General features: G+C 40.8%; 1 protein-coding gene across 1 annotated transcript; it reads right to left on the bottom strand.

Moving 5' to 3' along the window:
* Positions 1 to 6,816: 6,816 nt before the first annotated feature.
* On the bottom strand, positions 6,817 to 10,956 carry LOC112093843. Its single transcript, XM_024173158.1, has 3 exons — positions 10,468 to 10,956; positions 9,519 to 10,355; positions 6,817 to 7,113 (listed from the first exon to the last, which is right to left on the bottom strand). The coding sequence occupies exons 1-3, from the start codon at positions 10,954 to 10,956 to the stop codon at positions 6,817 to 6,819; spliced, it is 1,623 nt and encodes a 540-aa protein (XP_024028926.1).
* Positions 10,957 to 15,513: the final 4,557 nt, after the last annotated feature.

Raw genomic sequence — 15,513 nt, forward strand, 5'->3', positions numbered from 1 at the left:
GGAAAAACATTAAGGTCTCGTTTATTTCACCGATTCGAGTTTAAAATTTGAGTTTTGCTACAATAAAAAATTATCAAAAATAATCACATCTAACCTTTTTACTACAGTAAAAAGCTCTCACATAAAATCACATCTCAACTCAAATTAAAAACTCGAATCAACGAACTAAACGGCTCATAAAATTCAAATTGGAATAAACTCTAAACAAAACCCACCTTCGAGAGTATAAAAAGAAGGGTAAACTCGCGATCCAAGCCGTACAATCAGCATCAGGCTCCATCCTTTGCGTGCGTGTAGTTCAGCTTCCATTACCTGCGCGTCCCATTTCTCCAGCCAGCAGCGTCGCGCCACGTGGCTTCCATGGTCAGAAACCCTTTGGTTTCTCTTGCTTCCTTGACGCAAAGAAAACAGAAGGTAATAATATCCCTTAAGAGCCGCCAAGCTCAAGAGAGAGCTCCCAGTCGAGAGAGCTCCCAGTCCAGAGCTCTGCACAGAGCCTGAAACCAAAACAAAAGGAAAGAGAGGAAATAAGCCTTTTGCAAGCCAAATTAAGGGGGAGAGAAATACAAAAAAAAAAAATATATATATATATATATATATTTATTTCTTTTGATTTAGGATTTATTTCTAGTCCTAGATTTACGCTTTTATTGGAGAAAGCATTTGGAGATCAAGAAAAAAGAGAGGAGAAAATGAAAGAAGAACTTGAGGCATGTGACACCTCCAAAATGGAGTTTTCATTCTCATCTTTTTATTTTTATGACTTGTCAATTGTAAATGGTGAAATCCTTGATTTTAGTTTGTTTAATTTTAGTTATGGAGTAGTTGTTTTTCTAGAGCTTTGATTTTTACCTAATTATGAAGTGTTGATTTATTTTAAGTGTTTTTTCATGATTTATTTGTGTTGTCTCATTCTTAATGTTTCTAATTTGTTGAGAAATAAATTAGATGATTTGATGTATGAGTTAGGGACTTAGGAGAGGTAATTTATACATCTGATTTGGATAGCACAACTTAAGTTTTTAGAGTTCGGAGACCTAAAATACCTTTGTAGCCGTTAGGAGAACTAGAGGTTAATGAATGTTTAAATTACTCGGTTTTTAATAGGAATATTGGAATCAGGTTTTGAGCATATTATCTATTTTGATGCTAGAGAGAGGTAATTGGATTAATTAAGAGTTCTTGACTAATAAATTAGGAGATTCACTTAGTAATAAATTAGCGTGGATTAATTATAGTGAAATTGATGCTCTAGTATTTTTATTACTTGTTTTGTCACTTAATTTTACTTAGTTATTTTTATTACTTCCTTTTATTCATTACTTATTCTGGTAGTTCAAATAATCTTAGCGCCGATTAATTTTAATAATTAAAGAAAATTAAATACATTTATCGTGGAATCGACACTCTTATTCACACACTTTATTACTTTAGGAGACTCGTGCACTTATAAGCACAAAATAACGCAACATTGTCCCTGAATTATAGTGGGGTGAGGACAAGGGAAGCACTCCCTGTCCCCACATCCGCACTGATATTCATATAAATATGTATTTTATATAAATAAATATATAATTTTAATTTTTTTAAACATAATCAGTACTTTTGTGGTTTTATTATTAAGATTTGGTGTTCATATGTTTAGAATTTATTTTGTTTTGTGTAACCCGTGAATTTAATTTAAATTTATTGTGAATTTCTATTTTATTTTTGTTCAAAATTACTACAAGATCTCCTTACGGCGCAACAAGGAGCGAACGAAATCTTCTTAGATGTTGTCGTCGAGATCTCCTTTATTAAGGCGCGATGAGGAGCTAGCCAACGAGATCTTCTTATATATTGCCGTTAAGATCTATTCGTGGCAGCACTAGAGGAGCTAGTAAAATATCTATGGTGAGATCTTCTTGAGGTGTTGCGAGGAGCTCACCTCCCGCTAACTACCAACGCCTCAATGGTGACATACTTCTCATAAGGGTAATATTTGTCTATAAAAAATATGTTAATATGAGAAAGTTGTAGTCCCTAAACTTTCAGCATTCTTCTCAAAGTCAACTATGATATTATTTTGTATAGGATTTTACACAATTACTCTGAAAAATTAGAGTTGTTAACGCTATTAGTAGCTGAATTTTGAGCATTGTATCAGTTTTGATCTTCAAACTGTCTTTCTTAGTAGATTACTCTCTGAATTTTAATTTTTTTGAAAGTTTTTGGCGCTTTATAAATTTGAATAAAAAGTTTAAATAGAAATTTAAATTTTTGTGGAAAAATCAAAAAGTGGGGGTAACGTTCCATCATGCTTGTGGTTATTAATTAGCTATTGGTGGTACGTTTGATCAGCACTTCGAAACAGTACCTGGTAAGACATATTTACACAGCAACAACATTGTATTACTCCTTTCTGGTTGGAATGATCTATAAATTAGGCCAGACATATATTTAATATTAAAAGCTTTTGTATATAGCATGGATCGCCCTAATCACTTTTGATAATAATGTGACCCAGAACTAATTTAGAGAGCGACTTGTGGGTGCAAATATATATATATATATGTATGTATGTATGTATGTATGCATGCTGATGATATATATGGTGATATGATCTTCCACAAAAGCGTGTGCAGTTTCGATTCTTCCCCTTCAACATGGAGCCTCCCCACATACTACTACTACTCAGCCATTTATAATTGGACCACTCATGAATTTGTTTCGACGGTCCACTCATGAATTTGTTTCGACGGTCCCAATTTTGTCCTTTTTTTTTCTTTTTCCTGTCCTATAGAGTTTGAGAAATATCAAAGTATTGCCACAAAAGTCGTGCTAATTTATAAGTATACATATGTAGCTTATAAATGAGAGAAGATTTGATGATATAGTTAGAGAAAGGTCATCAAGGATATATATATATATTAAAAGCTTTTGTATATAGCATGGATCGCCCGAATCGTTTTTTATCACAATAATGTGACGGAACTTATTTAGAGAGCGACTTGTGGGTGCAAATATATATATATATATGTATGTATGTATGTATGTATGCATGCTGATGATATATATGGTGATATGATCTTCCACAAAAGCGTGTGCAGTTTCGATTCTTCCCCTTCAACATGGAGCCTCCCCACATACTACTACTACTCAGCCATTTATAATTGGACCACTCATGAATTTGTTTCGACGGTCCACTCATGAATTTGTTTCGACGGTCCCAATTTTGTCCTTTTTTTTTCTTTTTCCTGTCCTATAGAGTTTGAGAAATATCAAAGTATTGCCACAAAAGTCGTGCTAATTTATAAGTATACATATGTAGCTTATAAATGAGAGAAGATTTGATGATATAGTTAGAGAAAGGTCATCAAGGCGGCTAGCTAATTAACTACATCTTTAAAGATGCAAAGATATAAAGGGTTTTATTACATTAACTATTTAATTAATAACATTAACTAAACGATTAATGTTGTGATGTTATGATTAGTACTCTAACAAGGTACGGGAGCCAAGTTCAAACTCTTATAACAATTCTATCAAATTTGATTAGGTACGAACGTTGTAATTAGTAATTATTAACAATTCTTATAGCATTTTTTTTCTGAGAAATAATAGAAAATAGGCCAATATGAAAATCTTAAAAAAGAATATAGGTCAATTTTTAGTTATAGAAATTAATAGGCCATAACTTGTCAAGTTATGGTTCATAACCAGATAAATTATGGACAAACTTATCAAGTTATGGTTCATAGCCAGACAAGTTATAGACAATTATGGACAATAACTTGTCAAGTTATGGTTCATAACCAGATAAGTTATGGACGAAAACATTAATTTGGCCTATTTATTAACTTATGTAAACTATTGGCCTATTAATTTTAATTTATCTCAAGTCTTGACCTATTTTTCTCTTTCTCCCTTTTTTTCTCTATGTATAAGATGGCCCGGTCAACTCCATCTTGTTGTATCATCATTCGTCCAAACATTTTTTTCCCTTTTAGTGACGACAGTCCAAAGTTCAATTCATTAAATAAAGTGAATAAAGTAATGCACGTGTTTTGCGTGTGATGAAAAAAAATACATGTATTGAATATCGTATTCTTTTAGATTTATGTACTTAATTTAATCGATGACACTATGTCAAATTTTAATACACATTTCTAATGAAATAACGCGTTTAGGCAATATGTGTCGACACAAAGTAAAAGTTACAAGGACTATTCATTTTTCTTATGTCGACTAGATCTATTTGTTGACGGTGAATTTCTGTCAATTAAAAATTAACTCTCCGAGAATACTCACAGTAACCTCTCACAGATTAATTAAGGATTAATGTTGCAGAATAATATAGAGAAGACAAGAATTTATAGTGGTTCGGCCAGATTTCTTGGCCTAGTCCACTTCTGGATGCACTAATACTTTGTTGATTACAACCTCTCTGTAGTAGTAGAATAGTGCATAAAAAAAACTTAATGGATTCTCATGGCTCTATTTATAGGCCTTGTACACATGAGAGACCTCCTATACATTTCCCAAGGAGATCATCCTCTATCCCTAAATTATGGGATTTGACAGTTGTATTTTCATGATTACAGCTTCCCGATCAGGCCAACCACCCTTACCGGTTACCTAACTTCCTGACTTCGACAGTAGTAGTTGGTACAGTGTATCTTTCCTTGAGTTGAAAGGACTGTATTTGGATTGGACTACGTTGCTACCTCGACATCATGGCCTTTACCACCTCGTCGGGGCTCTCGACGCACGTTATCCCGCATGAACTCTCGATGTATAAAGGGCACCTTAGGAACAGTCGCCCCCTCGACGCTAGCGACGGATTCTCGACATGGAGGTCTCGGTGCTTGTCGTCCAAAGGAATAATCGATTGCTTGATCGTGGTGTAACAATTACCCCCTAGACTGGGATATCACATTGTGATGTTCCAGGCTATGCAGCGTCGAGAGTTCCACGTGGCAACTTCTCTCCTGCAGATTATGGCGGCTACTTGTAGGTACAGTGCCATCATTACAGCGAGTTTCTCAGGCAGTGGAGCAGTCTCGTCGATCTTGTCAACAGTCACGTCCCCCATACCCTGGTGACACGTGGCAGTCAAGGGGGAAGTTGCACCCGTCCGATTCGATTTATTTCTCCCGCTCTTATCCCAGCCGCTGGATCACGTCTCTTCAGATTCACTATTGGATGAGGTTGGTTTGAATTCGACGGTCGAGATCTGGGGTCGTTCGGACTCCTCTAAGACTCCTGGGCTTCTCCCTCGGGTATATATATGCCCCTTGAGACAGTTTCATAGGTTCCCACTTTTCAGAACGCCGTTACTCTGCTGGATTTCCCCCAGGAGTTACCATATCTGACTTCAACTTCCGCGTGCATTTTCCGTACGTGGATCTCCCCGAGGTTCCAGTCTTCATGCCACCTTAAGGACTAGTAAGTGGCTTCGTTCCTTTTGTTTTTCCTGCGTGATTCTAGAACCGATGCTTGTAAAAGAAAAAGTGATATGTTAAAAGAAATGCACTTACTTGGTTGTCAGTCATGAAATTGGGGCTGAGCATGGGTGGCATTATTCACTTGGGCTCAGTTGCTCTTGATGGGTGTCCTCAGGCTCATTTCTGGATTCTAGGGACCCATGCATAAGTTTTCCTTTTATCTTCACGCTGCGTTCCAAACTCTGGGGCCTCTCTGATCTGAGCATGCTCCCGTTTCTTCTTGAATCTTGTTTCTGGCCTTTCGACCATTAGGTACTAACTCGGGCCCTTCTGTGTTTATTTCCAGAGCATGCCGCCTAAACAGGTTAGAGGTTGAGAGGTCTTCACTTCCAGGCTTAGGGATGACCCTGAACATGCCGCGTCAACGAGTACGTCTTCAGGCGACAGCGGGGATTCTGTACTTCGTTAGGTGGAAGAATACACTGAGGGGTCGGTCTCGACCTATCAGCCGGACGAGCTAATTCTCCTTGATGATGAGGACGATGGCCTAAGGGTCAGCCCTACTGAGGGGCGTGGTTCTGGGGTGGCGTCGACCAGTGGCGTATCAGGAATGGTGACAGATGTCAATCCGTCGAAGATAAAGCCCCGGGTTTCCATGAAGGCATTTCACGATGCGGGGATCGATGCCAACAATTTTTATTTGATTATTCTGACCCCCAACGATAGGGCTCACAACCCCCCTGCCAATTACATGACCGTATACACACGCTCCCTTAGTTTTGAGCAGACTCTACCTTTTCACCCTTTTGTGAAGGCCCTTTATGGCCTTGACAGGATTTCCCCCGCATAATTGTCACCCAATTGCTGGGTGACAATAAACTCCATGATCATTTTGTGGAGAAAATTTTTGAACCTTGACATAACCGTCGAGGAATTCTTATAATGTTACGCCCTTAGGGGTACCCCGGGTCAGAGGGGGTTATTCTACTTAGGCTCCCACTCCAAATCCAAACCTCCAGTCCCCCCTGTCGTGCTTGAGAAGACCTCTAGTTGCCACGGGTGGAAGCCCTAGTTCTTTTTCCTTGGTGGCAACTTTAACTCTCACCCGCTCGACGATAAGCGTCCCCTGGGGATGCAGACAGTATTCAGCAAATACTGTAGGTTTCCTCTTCATTGAATTTTTGTAACATCTCCCCATTTGTCGAGTTATCTTACATACGTTGCTCTTTACTATAGGTGAAGTCTGCACTCGACTGAAGCTTTCTTCAGCTGCCTTAGCATGAGTTGAGTAGATCATGTCCCGTTCTGACTCTAGCCGAAGCTCCGCCGTTCTCAATACCCCAGAGAACCGTCGGCTGTACAGTTTGGTGGTCACCCTCGAACCTCTACGCTAGCCAGTTATGCACCTTTCCTCCAAAAGGTCGAGCTCCAAGCCCATTTGCTTGGCGTTCCTATTCTCTTCATACTGTGTCACTCGGCTGGTAGGAATGGATATCTCGACTGGAAGGACCACTTCCACCCCATAAGCCATTGAGCAGGGAGTTTCCCCCGTGGTAGTCCTACTGGTTGTCCTGTAGGCCCACAGGACCTTCGGTACCTCATCTGCCAACTTTCCTTTGTAACTGTTGAGTCGCCGCTTCAGCGTGACTTTAATGATCTTGTTGACCACCTCGACCTGTCCGTTGGACTGGGGATATACAATAGAGGAAAAGTTTTTATGGATACCTAGCAATTCACAGAGCTGATTGGTGTTATCGTTGTTAAACTATCTCCTATTATCTGATACGAGAGAATGTGGTACACCGAATTGGCAGACTATGTTGTTCCATATGAAGTTTGTGCATTTTTCCTTCGGTATTGTCGTTAGTGGCTCGGCTTCAACCTACTTCGTAAAGTAATCGACAGCTACAATGGCATACTTGTATCCCCTAGGGGTCTTGTGTAATGGGCCGATGAGATCAGTCCCCCATTTAGCAAAAGGCCAAGGAGAGACTATCGATGTTAGATATTTCGAATGCAGTAAAGGAATAGGGGCGTATCTTTGGTAGCCTTCGCATTTCTTTGCATATTCAGCTGCTTCCTTCTTGAGGTTAGGTCAGTAATACCACAGTCTCAGCACCTTATAAGCTAGGGACTGCCCCCTGTGTGGTTTCCACATACCCCTGTTGGGAATAATGTCCTAGAAGCATAAGCTGTAATAGGATATTTATTATTTAATTAATAAAAGAGTTTATTCATCATTTTTATGTGCATATATTTATGAATATTTTATTAATATCAAATGAAAATTCCATGATTATTTATGCAACCTTAAACATAATATATAAGTGTTATATACGAGAGGATAGTGTTTAAGGATAATAATAAAAAAATATTGTTCCTAATGAATTTAATTAAAGTTTAGAATATTTAATTAAAACATTATTAATACATGTCATTCCCATTTAGAATGGAACGGTGCTATCCGCACTGTTAATATGGTGAGATATTGAATGAGTGCATTTCGTATAATGAGATTGTGTGGAACAAGGACATAGACATAATATGAATTTCTAATAATTTCCGTTAAGCATAGAAATTCTAATTGAGTCTACCGATTGTCATATATAGAATGATCTTAATCCTGAGTTCTTAACAAACTCCTATTTATGGATTTATGTCTTTTGATTTACTCGGTACGGATTCCAGGGCCCTGAATCCTATTCCTTGTATTTTGGAGACATGATGAAATAGGTCTCCGAGAATGTTATTATACGAGATGGAATCCATTTCTTCTTGAGAAAGAAGTAGATAAATAATTCTCTTGAGTGTTGATTCGGTACTTGGATTAGTAAGAGCGCTCTGGTTCATGAATGTGTTTTATGAATCACTATCCATTAGAGAATCAATGGTACTCAAGGATGAATATATAATTAGAGAGGTTAATAGATTCTACCTGACTCTAATTATGAATTATTTATGGATGATTGATCAATATGTAATGACTATATCAAATGGACACTTCACAGTTTAGAAGTAATTAATGTCTATAATTTCGAGAGTTCAATTCCAAGTTTATAGTGGAGTAACTATTGGAATTAATAGAATTAATTAATTAATTAAAGTGTTAATTAATTATTAATTTTATTGGAGCTCGGGATTATAGGTCCATTAGTCCCCGCGTCGTCCTTGTAATTCTACCAGACACAAAGGACAAAATGAGAATTTTAGAATTATGGAATTCTAAAATTAAATACTCAAAAAATAATTAATTGAGAATTAATTATTATTTAAATAATGTGATTATTTAAATTTGAATTTGAATAATGAACATAATTTAAATTTATCCTTTTAAACTTATTTGATAAGTTGTTCAATTTAGAATTCAAATAATTTAAGTTTGACTTAAATTCGAATTTGAATTTAAATTAAAATTGGACTACAGGATAAATGATGATTTCTCTTCCTTCCCTATCTGTAATTGGCACCACACACAGGGTAAAAACCCTAAGGGGTGGCCGGCCACAATAGATAAGAAAGAGGGAAATTTTTTGTTCAAAATTCAAATAGGAGAGAGAGATTTGATTCATTCTAGAAGTTTGACTTCTACTCTTTAAATAAGAGAATGATAGAAAATTGTGAATACAATTTTTGAAAAGATTTTTCTGCCCTAATTGTTAGTGTGGCCGAAAATTCTCAAGGAAAAAGAGAGGAAAATTTTTTCTCCCAAAAAATTCCACATCGTGCATGCGTTGATGTTTTTGGAAATTCGAGTGTTTTTCAAACCTGTTTTGTCTCACGTGTGCCCACACACACGTCTACGTGGAATCAAGGGATTGACGTGTAAGACTTTGGTTTTCTAAACATAAAGATTGGAGCAAGGATTGTTCGTGGTCAAAGAACTCAAGTTATCATCTGAGTCAGCCTCTAAGTATTTTTCCTAATTGATTTCTTGACATATAAATTAATGTGATTAATTTATTCGTACACAAATTAATATAATTTATATAGTATCTCAAAAGTTTTATGAAAATTTTTGTTATACACAATCCGCCTTCCCGCCACACTTCCGCATCCGAATTTGATTCGATTTCCAACAACCCCGTCATGTACTTTTGAGAGCACCCTTTTTGCTTCTTCTTCATCAAGGCACCGGAGCAAGGGTGTCGAGAATCCCCTTCGATAAAGAATAACGTCATGCATGGTGAATCTCGACGCCTGGTACCTTAGCCTTTTTGCTTGCTGTTTGTCCTCTGGGAGTTCACCGTCAAGCAAATATCTTATGATTGGGTCCTTCCAGCTCGGCTGGTGACTCATTGACATGACTTCAAGCTTTCCCTCAGTGGAAGGATCTTTTAAGACCTCCACGGGTACTAGCTTCAACAGCTCGGCATCCTTTGAGGTGGCTAGCCTGGGAAGGGCGTCAGCGTTACTATTTTCTGCCCTTGGCACTTGCTGTATGTCGTAGGCCGTGAGTTTTTCTAAGGCCTCTTTAACCTTCTCAAGGTAGGCTGCCATCTTTTCATCCCTGGTTTGATATTGGCCTTTCACTTGGTTCACGACTAGTTGTGAATCGCTGGAGATGTCTATAGCCTCCACTTTTAGGTGTTCTGCCAACCGGAGTCTGGCCAGTAACACTTCATATTCTGCTTTATTGTTAGATGTGGGGAATTCAAACCTGACGGCTGAGGTTACTTTGTGACCCTCTGGGGTATGCAATACCAACTCTGCTCCACTGCCGTTGTCATTGGAGCTTCCGTCGACATAGAGTTTCCAACTGAGTGGCCCGCCAACAACCTCTGCTTCATTCGGCAACCCCATGAACTCAGCAACAAAGTCGACCAGGGCTTGGCCCTTGATGGCTATCCGCGGCTTGTAATCAATGTCGAACTGGCTGAGCTCTATGGACCACTTAAGGAGTCTTCCAAAAGTGTCAGGCTTTTGCAATACCTGCCGTTAGTTTGGTGTTGATCTTTTCCATCTGCGGATACCTCGTCTTTGCGTCGAGGAGGCGCTTGCTAGTGTAATACACCGGCAGCTACACCTTCTTCTATAAACAGACCAACACCGAACTAACGACATGTTCAGAGACCGCCAGATACAAGCTCAGCACCTCTCCGGTCGTAGGCTTGGATAGTAGGGGTGGCTTCCTAATGTGCTCCTTCAATTGTTGGAACGCGTGTTCGCACTCCTCCGTCCATTGAAACGGCTTGCTTCCTCTCAGGGTGTCAAAGAACGATATACACTTATCTGTAGATTTCAAGATGAACCTATTGAGCACGACAATACAATCCATTAGCTTATTGACTTCTTTCAGTTTCTGTGGTGATTTTATGTCGAGGAGGGTCTGTACCTTCTCTGGATTAGCCTCGATTCCTCGACTACTCACCATAAAACCTAAGAATTTTCCCAATTTGACCTTGAACGCACACTTAAGGGGATTAAGCTTCATCCTATACTTCCGCAGGATGTCGAACATTCCCTTAAGGTCCTCCACATAGTCCTTAGACTTTTTGCTCTTTACCAGCATATCATCGACATATACCTCCATCTTTTTATCTATCTAGTCTGCGAAAATCCTGTTGACCAGGCGTTGATATGTTGCTCCCACATTTTTTAGGCCAAAGGGTATGACCTTGTAGCAATACAGGCCCCTATCAGTGATAAATTATGTGTGCTCTTCGTCGCGGTGAAACATCGGTATCTGGTTGTAGCTAGAATCGGCGTCCATAAAACTCAAAAGTTTATGCCCTGTCGTGGCGTCGACCAGCTGATCTATCCTCGAGAGTGGAAAGTTGTCCTTTGGACATGCTTTGTTTAGGTCGCTGAAGTCGACATAGGTCCGCCATTGTCCGTTGGGTTTTAATACTAGTACAGGGTTCAAAACCCACTCGGGGTACAGAACGTCCCGGATGAAGTCATTTCTTATTAATTTGTCGACCTACTCCCGTAGAGCCTCATACCTCTCGGCATTCATTGGTTGACCCTTTTGCCACTTGGGGGGATACTTCTCATCTATGTTGAGCATATGGCTCATTATGTCCGGGCTTATCCCCTCCATGTCCTCGTGGGTCCAAGCAAACACGTCAGGGTTACTCCTGAGGAATTCTATCAGCCCTTCCCGACTATGTTCTTCAAGTTCTGAGCCTACTCTCAGTTTTCTTGTCGGTTATTTTTCATCAATGGAGACCTCAATCAATTCATCGACCGGTCTCGTTCCCATCTCTTCGTCTGAGAGTCTTGGATCTAAGTCGGCCTTCTGTGCTTTGGTCACCACCATCCTCATCTCTCTTCTTGCCTGCCCCGGCTCGGCGTAATGACGGACTGTCTCTGAGTATGTGAGCCTCGACTCATACTGGTTTCCCCTGACTCTTTCGATTCTGCTGGGGGTCGAGAATTTCATCATTTGATGGTAGATCGACGTGACTGCTTTTAATGCCTTCAGCGTCGGTCACCCTATGACTGCGTTGTACTGGTCACCTCCTTTCACCACCAAGAACCGTGACATAACGGTCGAAGTGTGTGGTCGGTCACCAATTGTCATTGGTAGTTCTATCATTCTCTCAAGAACGACGCAATCCCCGGTGAAGCCGTACAGGGGTTATATGTTGTAATGCAGTCTCGCTCGAGGGATCCTTATCTTGTCCAGGCAATCGGCATAGAATGTCTACCGAGCTGTCGTTATAAACTAGGATGCAGCAAACCGTGTGGTTACCAATCATGGCCTCCACTACTAGAGCATCACTTTGGGGGAAATGCACTCTATTTGTGTCTGCCTCCGAAAACATTATCTCGGCCTCTTCAAATCTTCCGGCCTTCACCTCTCTGCCGGACACACTCATGACCCTTTGGTTGAATTTTTCCTTCGCCTCTCTTGCGTATTCTTTCTATGAGCGACGAGAGGTACCACCAATATACGGCCCTCCAAAAATTATCCTTATCACACCGACAGGTTCGGGGGGATGGTCTTGCCTTTGGTTCTCCCATCAGTCGTTGTTCCTCCGATTGTTGTTACCCCGTCAGTCGGCATGATACTCACTGAGCCTCCCTTCCTGGATCAGCCTCTCAACTTCATCCCTAAGGTCGAAACATTTGGTGGTCGTGTGTCCGCTCTCGCTGTGAAACCTGCAATACTTGCTTTGGTTTCTCCACGATGGTGGGCGACGCAGTACCTAGAGGTGACTCATCTCGTGATAGACGTCCTCGATCCCCATGGTTAAAGGGGTGTAGGCGTCTTACTTTTACAGTTTGGCTCGCTTGGTTTCCCCCTGCCCTGCCGAGGCGTTGCCACCACTGTTGTTTAGGGCCGGGTTATACCTTTACTTTGTTTGCACCTGCGCTTACCTCAGCGCTTCTTGCCATTATTTTGGTGGCTCAATTGTCCCATTTCTTCTTTGGTGGGGGCCACCACCTTGCTCTTTAAGGCCTTTTTGGCCTCCTCTGCGTTAATGAATCCCTAGGCCTTCGCCAGGAATTCGTGGTAGGTCTGGGGTGGTCTTCGGTCGAGGTCTGTGCTGTATGGGATGTCATTCTTCATGCTCGATAGGGTCCCCATCAAAGCTACCTCATCAGAGATTCCCTCGGTGGCGGCCACCTATTCTCCGAACCGGGCTATCCAATCTTTTAGGGACTCGTTTGGTCCCTGATACACCCTCGAAAGGTTTTGCTTTGGTGGGATGTACTTTTTGACACCTATGAACTAAGTCAGGAAAGTGTTTTTCAAGTCAACCCAGCTGGTAATGGAGTTTGGTTTTAAGGACATAAACCATTTCCTGACGGAGTCAGAAAGATGATTTCTAAACATCTAGCACATGACCTCCTTAGGGTACCCATGTAGGACCATGTGTAGACTTCCAGGTCGTCGTCCGGATCACTCCTTCCATCATATAGCGGAATAGGTGGAGGCTTATCCTTATCGAGCAACAGCACCTGGATAATGTTCTCTGTGAATGAGTGGTCGTGAGACGTATACATCTTGGCGTCGGCCACCTTTCCCACAACTTGCTCAAAGTTGTTTAGCTGACTCCCTATTTGCTTTTCTAGCCTGGCCATCTTCTCGGCCAGGGTTTTATTCTCAGCCGCGAGCTCTTCCTCCATGGCCCGCTGCATATCTCGGTCGCGTCGAGCATTCAGCTGCTCCATCAGGTCTCCCCTGCGTACGGACGAAGATTCTACCGAAACTGCTTTCCTCCGATTCACGTTCTCCTGTGGTCGAAGAGGTACCTCTCGGTCATTTGTTGTCTGGGCCGCAGCCCTCTCATGGGCTCTCCTCCTTGCAACTCGTTGCCTGCTTCCCACAGATCTATTCAACTTGGCTGGGCGGGGGCTGTTGGCCCCACTGTCACTGACTCCCTCGGCGTCACCACGTCGGTCACCAATTACTTGGTTCTCGACGGCGGCGTTCACCGGGTTCATCGGCGCACCCTCTGATGGTGGCATCGAATTTGGCCTTTGCTCCCGTCCGACGAGGGTTGTGGCCATCCTCTCTACGTCCACAACAAGTGTTCCAACCTGCCTTTGGAGCTGGTCAAGGCGGTCTGGAAGGTTGTCAGCGGCCGGTGGTTGCGCCCTGCGGTTGGGCCGTGCCCCCGCTGGTTCTTTACCGCCGTTGGGCAGATTCGTCGAATTCCTTCCTCCAACGGCAGGATTCTAGCCTTCCTGGCTTTTCTGAGTTGACGTCATGCTGCGGGTTATTCTCGGATGAGCCATATTCACTGCTTACTGCTGGATTGATTTCTGGGTTTTAGGGGCCCTTCCTTTAGTGCTAATTGTTGACGGTGGATTTCTGTCAACTAAAGATTAACTCTCCGAGAACACTCATAGTAACCTCTCGCTGATTAATTAAGGATTAATGTTGCATAATAATATAGAGAATACAAGAATTTATAGTGGTTCGGTAAGATTTCTTGGCCTAGTCCACTTGTGGATGCACTAATACTTTGTTGATTACAACCTCTCTAGAATAGTAGAATAGTGCGTAAAAAAAAACTTAATGGATTCTCATGGCTCTATTTATAGGCCTTGTACACATGAGAGACCTCCTCTACATTTACCGAGGAGTTCATCCTCTATCCCTAAATTCTGGGATTTGGCAGTTGTATTTTCGTGATTACAGCTTCCCGGTCAGGCCAACCACCCTTATCGATTACCTGACTTCGACAGTAGTAGTTGGTACAATGTATCTTTCCTTGAGTTGACAGGACTATCTTTAGATTGGACTAGGTTGCTACCTCGACGTCGTGGCCTTTATCACCTTGTTGGGGCTCTCGACGCACGTTATCCCGCATGAACTCTCGATGTATAAAGGGCACCTTAGGTACAGTCGTCTCCTCGACGCCAGCGACCGATTATCGACATGGAGGTCTCGGCGCTTGTCATCCAAAGGAATGATCGATTGCTCGACTGTGATGTAACACTATTCATTAGTCACTATATATTATTGAAAATATAGTTTGCTAAGAAAAAGAGAGAAAATGAGGGGGCAAAGTATAATTAGCAGGAGTGTAAAGAGAGCCAAAGCATATACGGACCCCAACGCATGCGCACCAACAAGGAAATGATATTTTACCTTGAAATAGTCAAACTTTTATGAATTAAAATATATCATCTGAGTTTCGACTTTTATAAAACAAATGATAATGCACCCTTCAACTTTAGAAGAACAGTTGTCGTGTCAGAGATATTTATCTTCATGAAGCAACTTTGCAATGAATAATAAAAAGAGGTAGGGTAAGAAGACAATGCTAAGTAACATCGTTGGTATATACTATATATTAGGATAAATTATATTTATCCCGACATGAATAAAACTCATCATTTCATAAATAGTGAGTCTTATTAAATTAAGTTCTACTTATTTATTTAAGGTCCGTTCATTTTGTCGTTTTGAGTTTAAAATTCGAGTTTTGTTACAATAAAAAGTTCTCAGAAACAGTTACATCTAATTTTTTTTACTACAGTAAAAATCTCTTAAATAAAAATACATCTTAACTTGAATTAAAAATTCAAATCAGAGAACTAAACAGACCCTTAATAAGACTCATTTTATGTAAATAGTAGATTTTAATCCTATTGAGATAAATGTGATCATATAATAGTACTACTTGTT

This window comes from Morus notabilis, unplaced genomic scaffold, assembly GCF_000414095.1.
Source record: "Morus notabilis unplaced genomic scaffold, ASM41409v2 Scaffold45, whole genome shotgun sequence".
NCBI classification, from domain to species: Eukaryota; Viridiplantae; Streptophyta; class Magnoliopsida; order Rosales; family Moraceae; genus Morus; species Morus notabilis.

What these genes read in the sequence shown, in the direction of transcription:
- LOC112093843 (XM_024173158.1), bottom strand. Translation starts at nt 10,956, where the DNA reads ATGGAGGTATATGTCGATGATATGCTGGTAAAGAGCAAAAAGTCTAAG. An exon ending in ATGTCGTTAGTTCGGTGTTG is followed by an intron (nt 10,356 to 10,467) that starts GTCTGTTTATAG and finishes AACTAACGGCAG; the next exon opens with GTATTGCAAAAGCCTGACAC. An exon ending in CAAAAAGGGTGCTCTCAAAA is followed by an intron (nt 7,114 to 9,518) that starts GTACATGACGGG and finishes GTATATCCCCAG; the next exon opens with TCCAACGGACAGGTCGAGGT.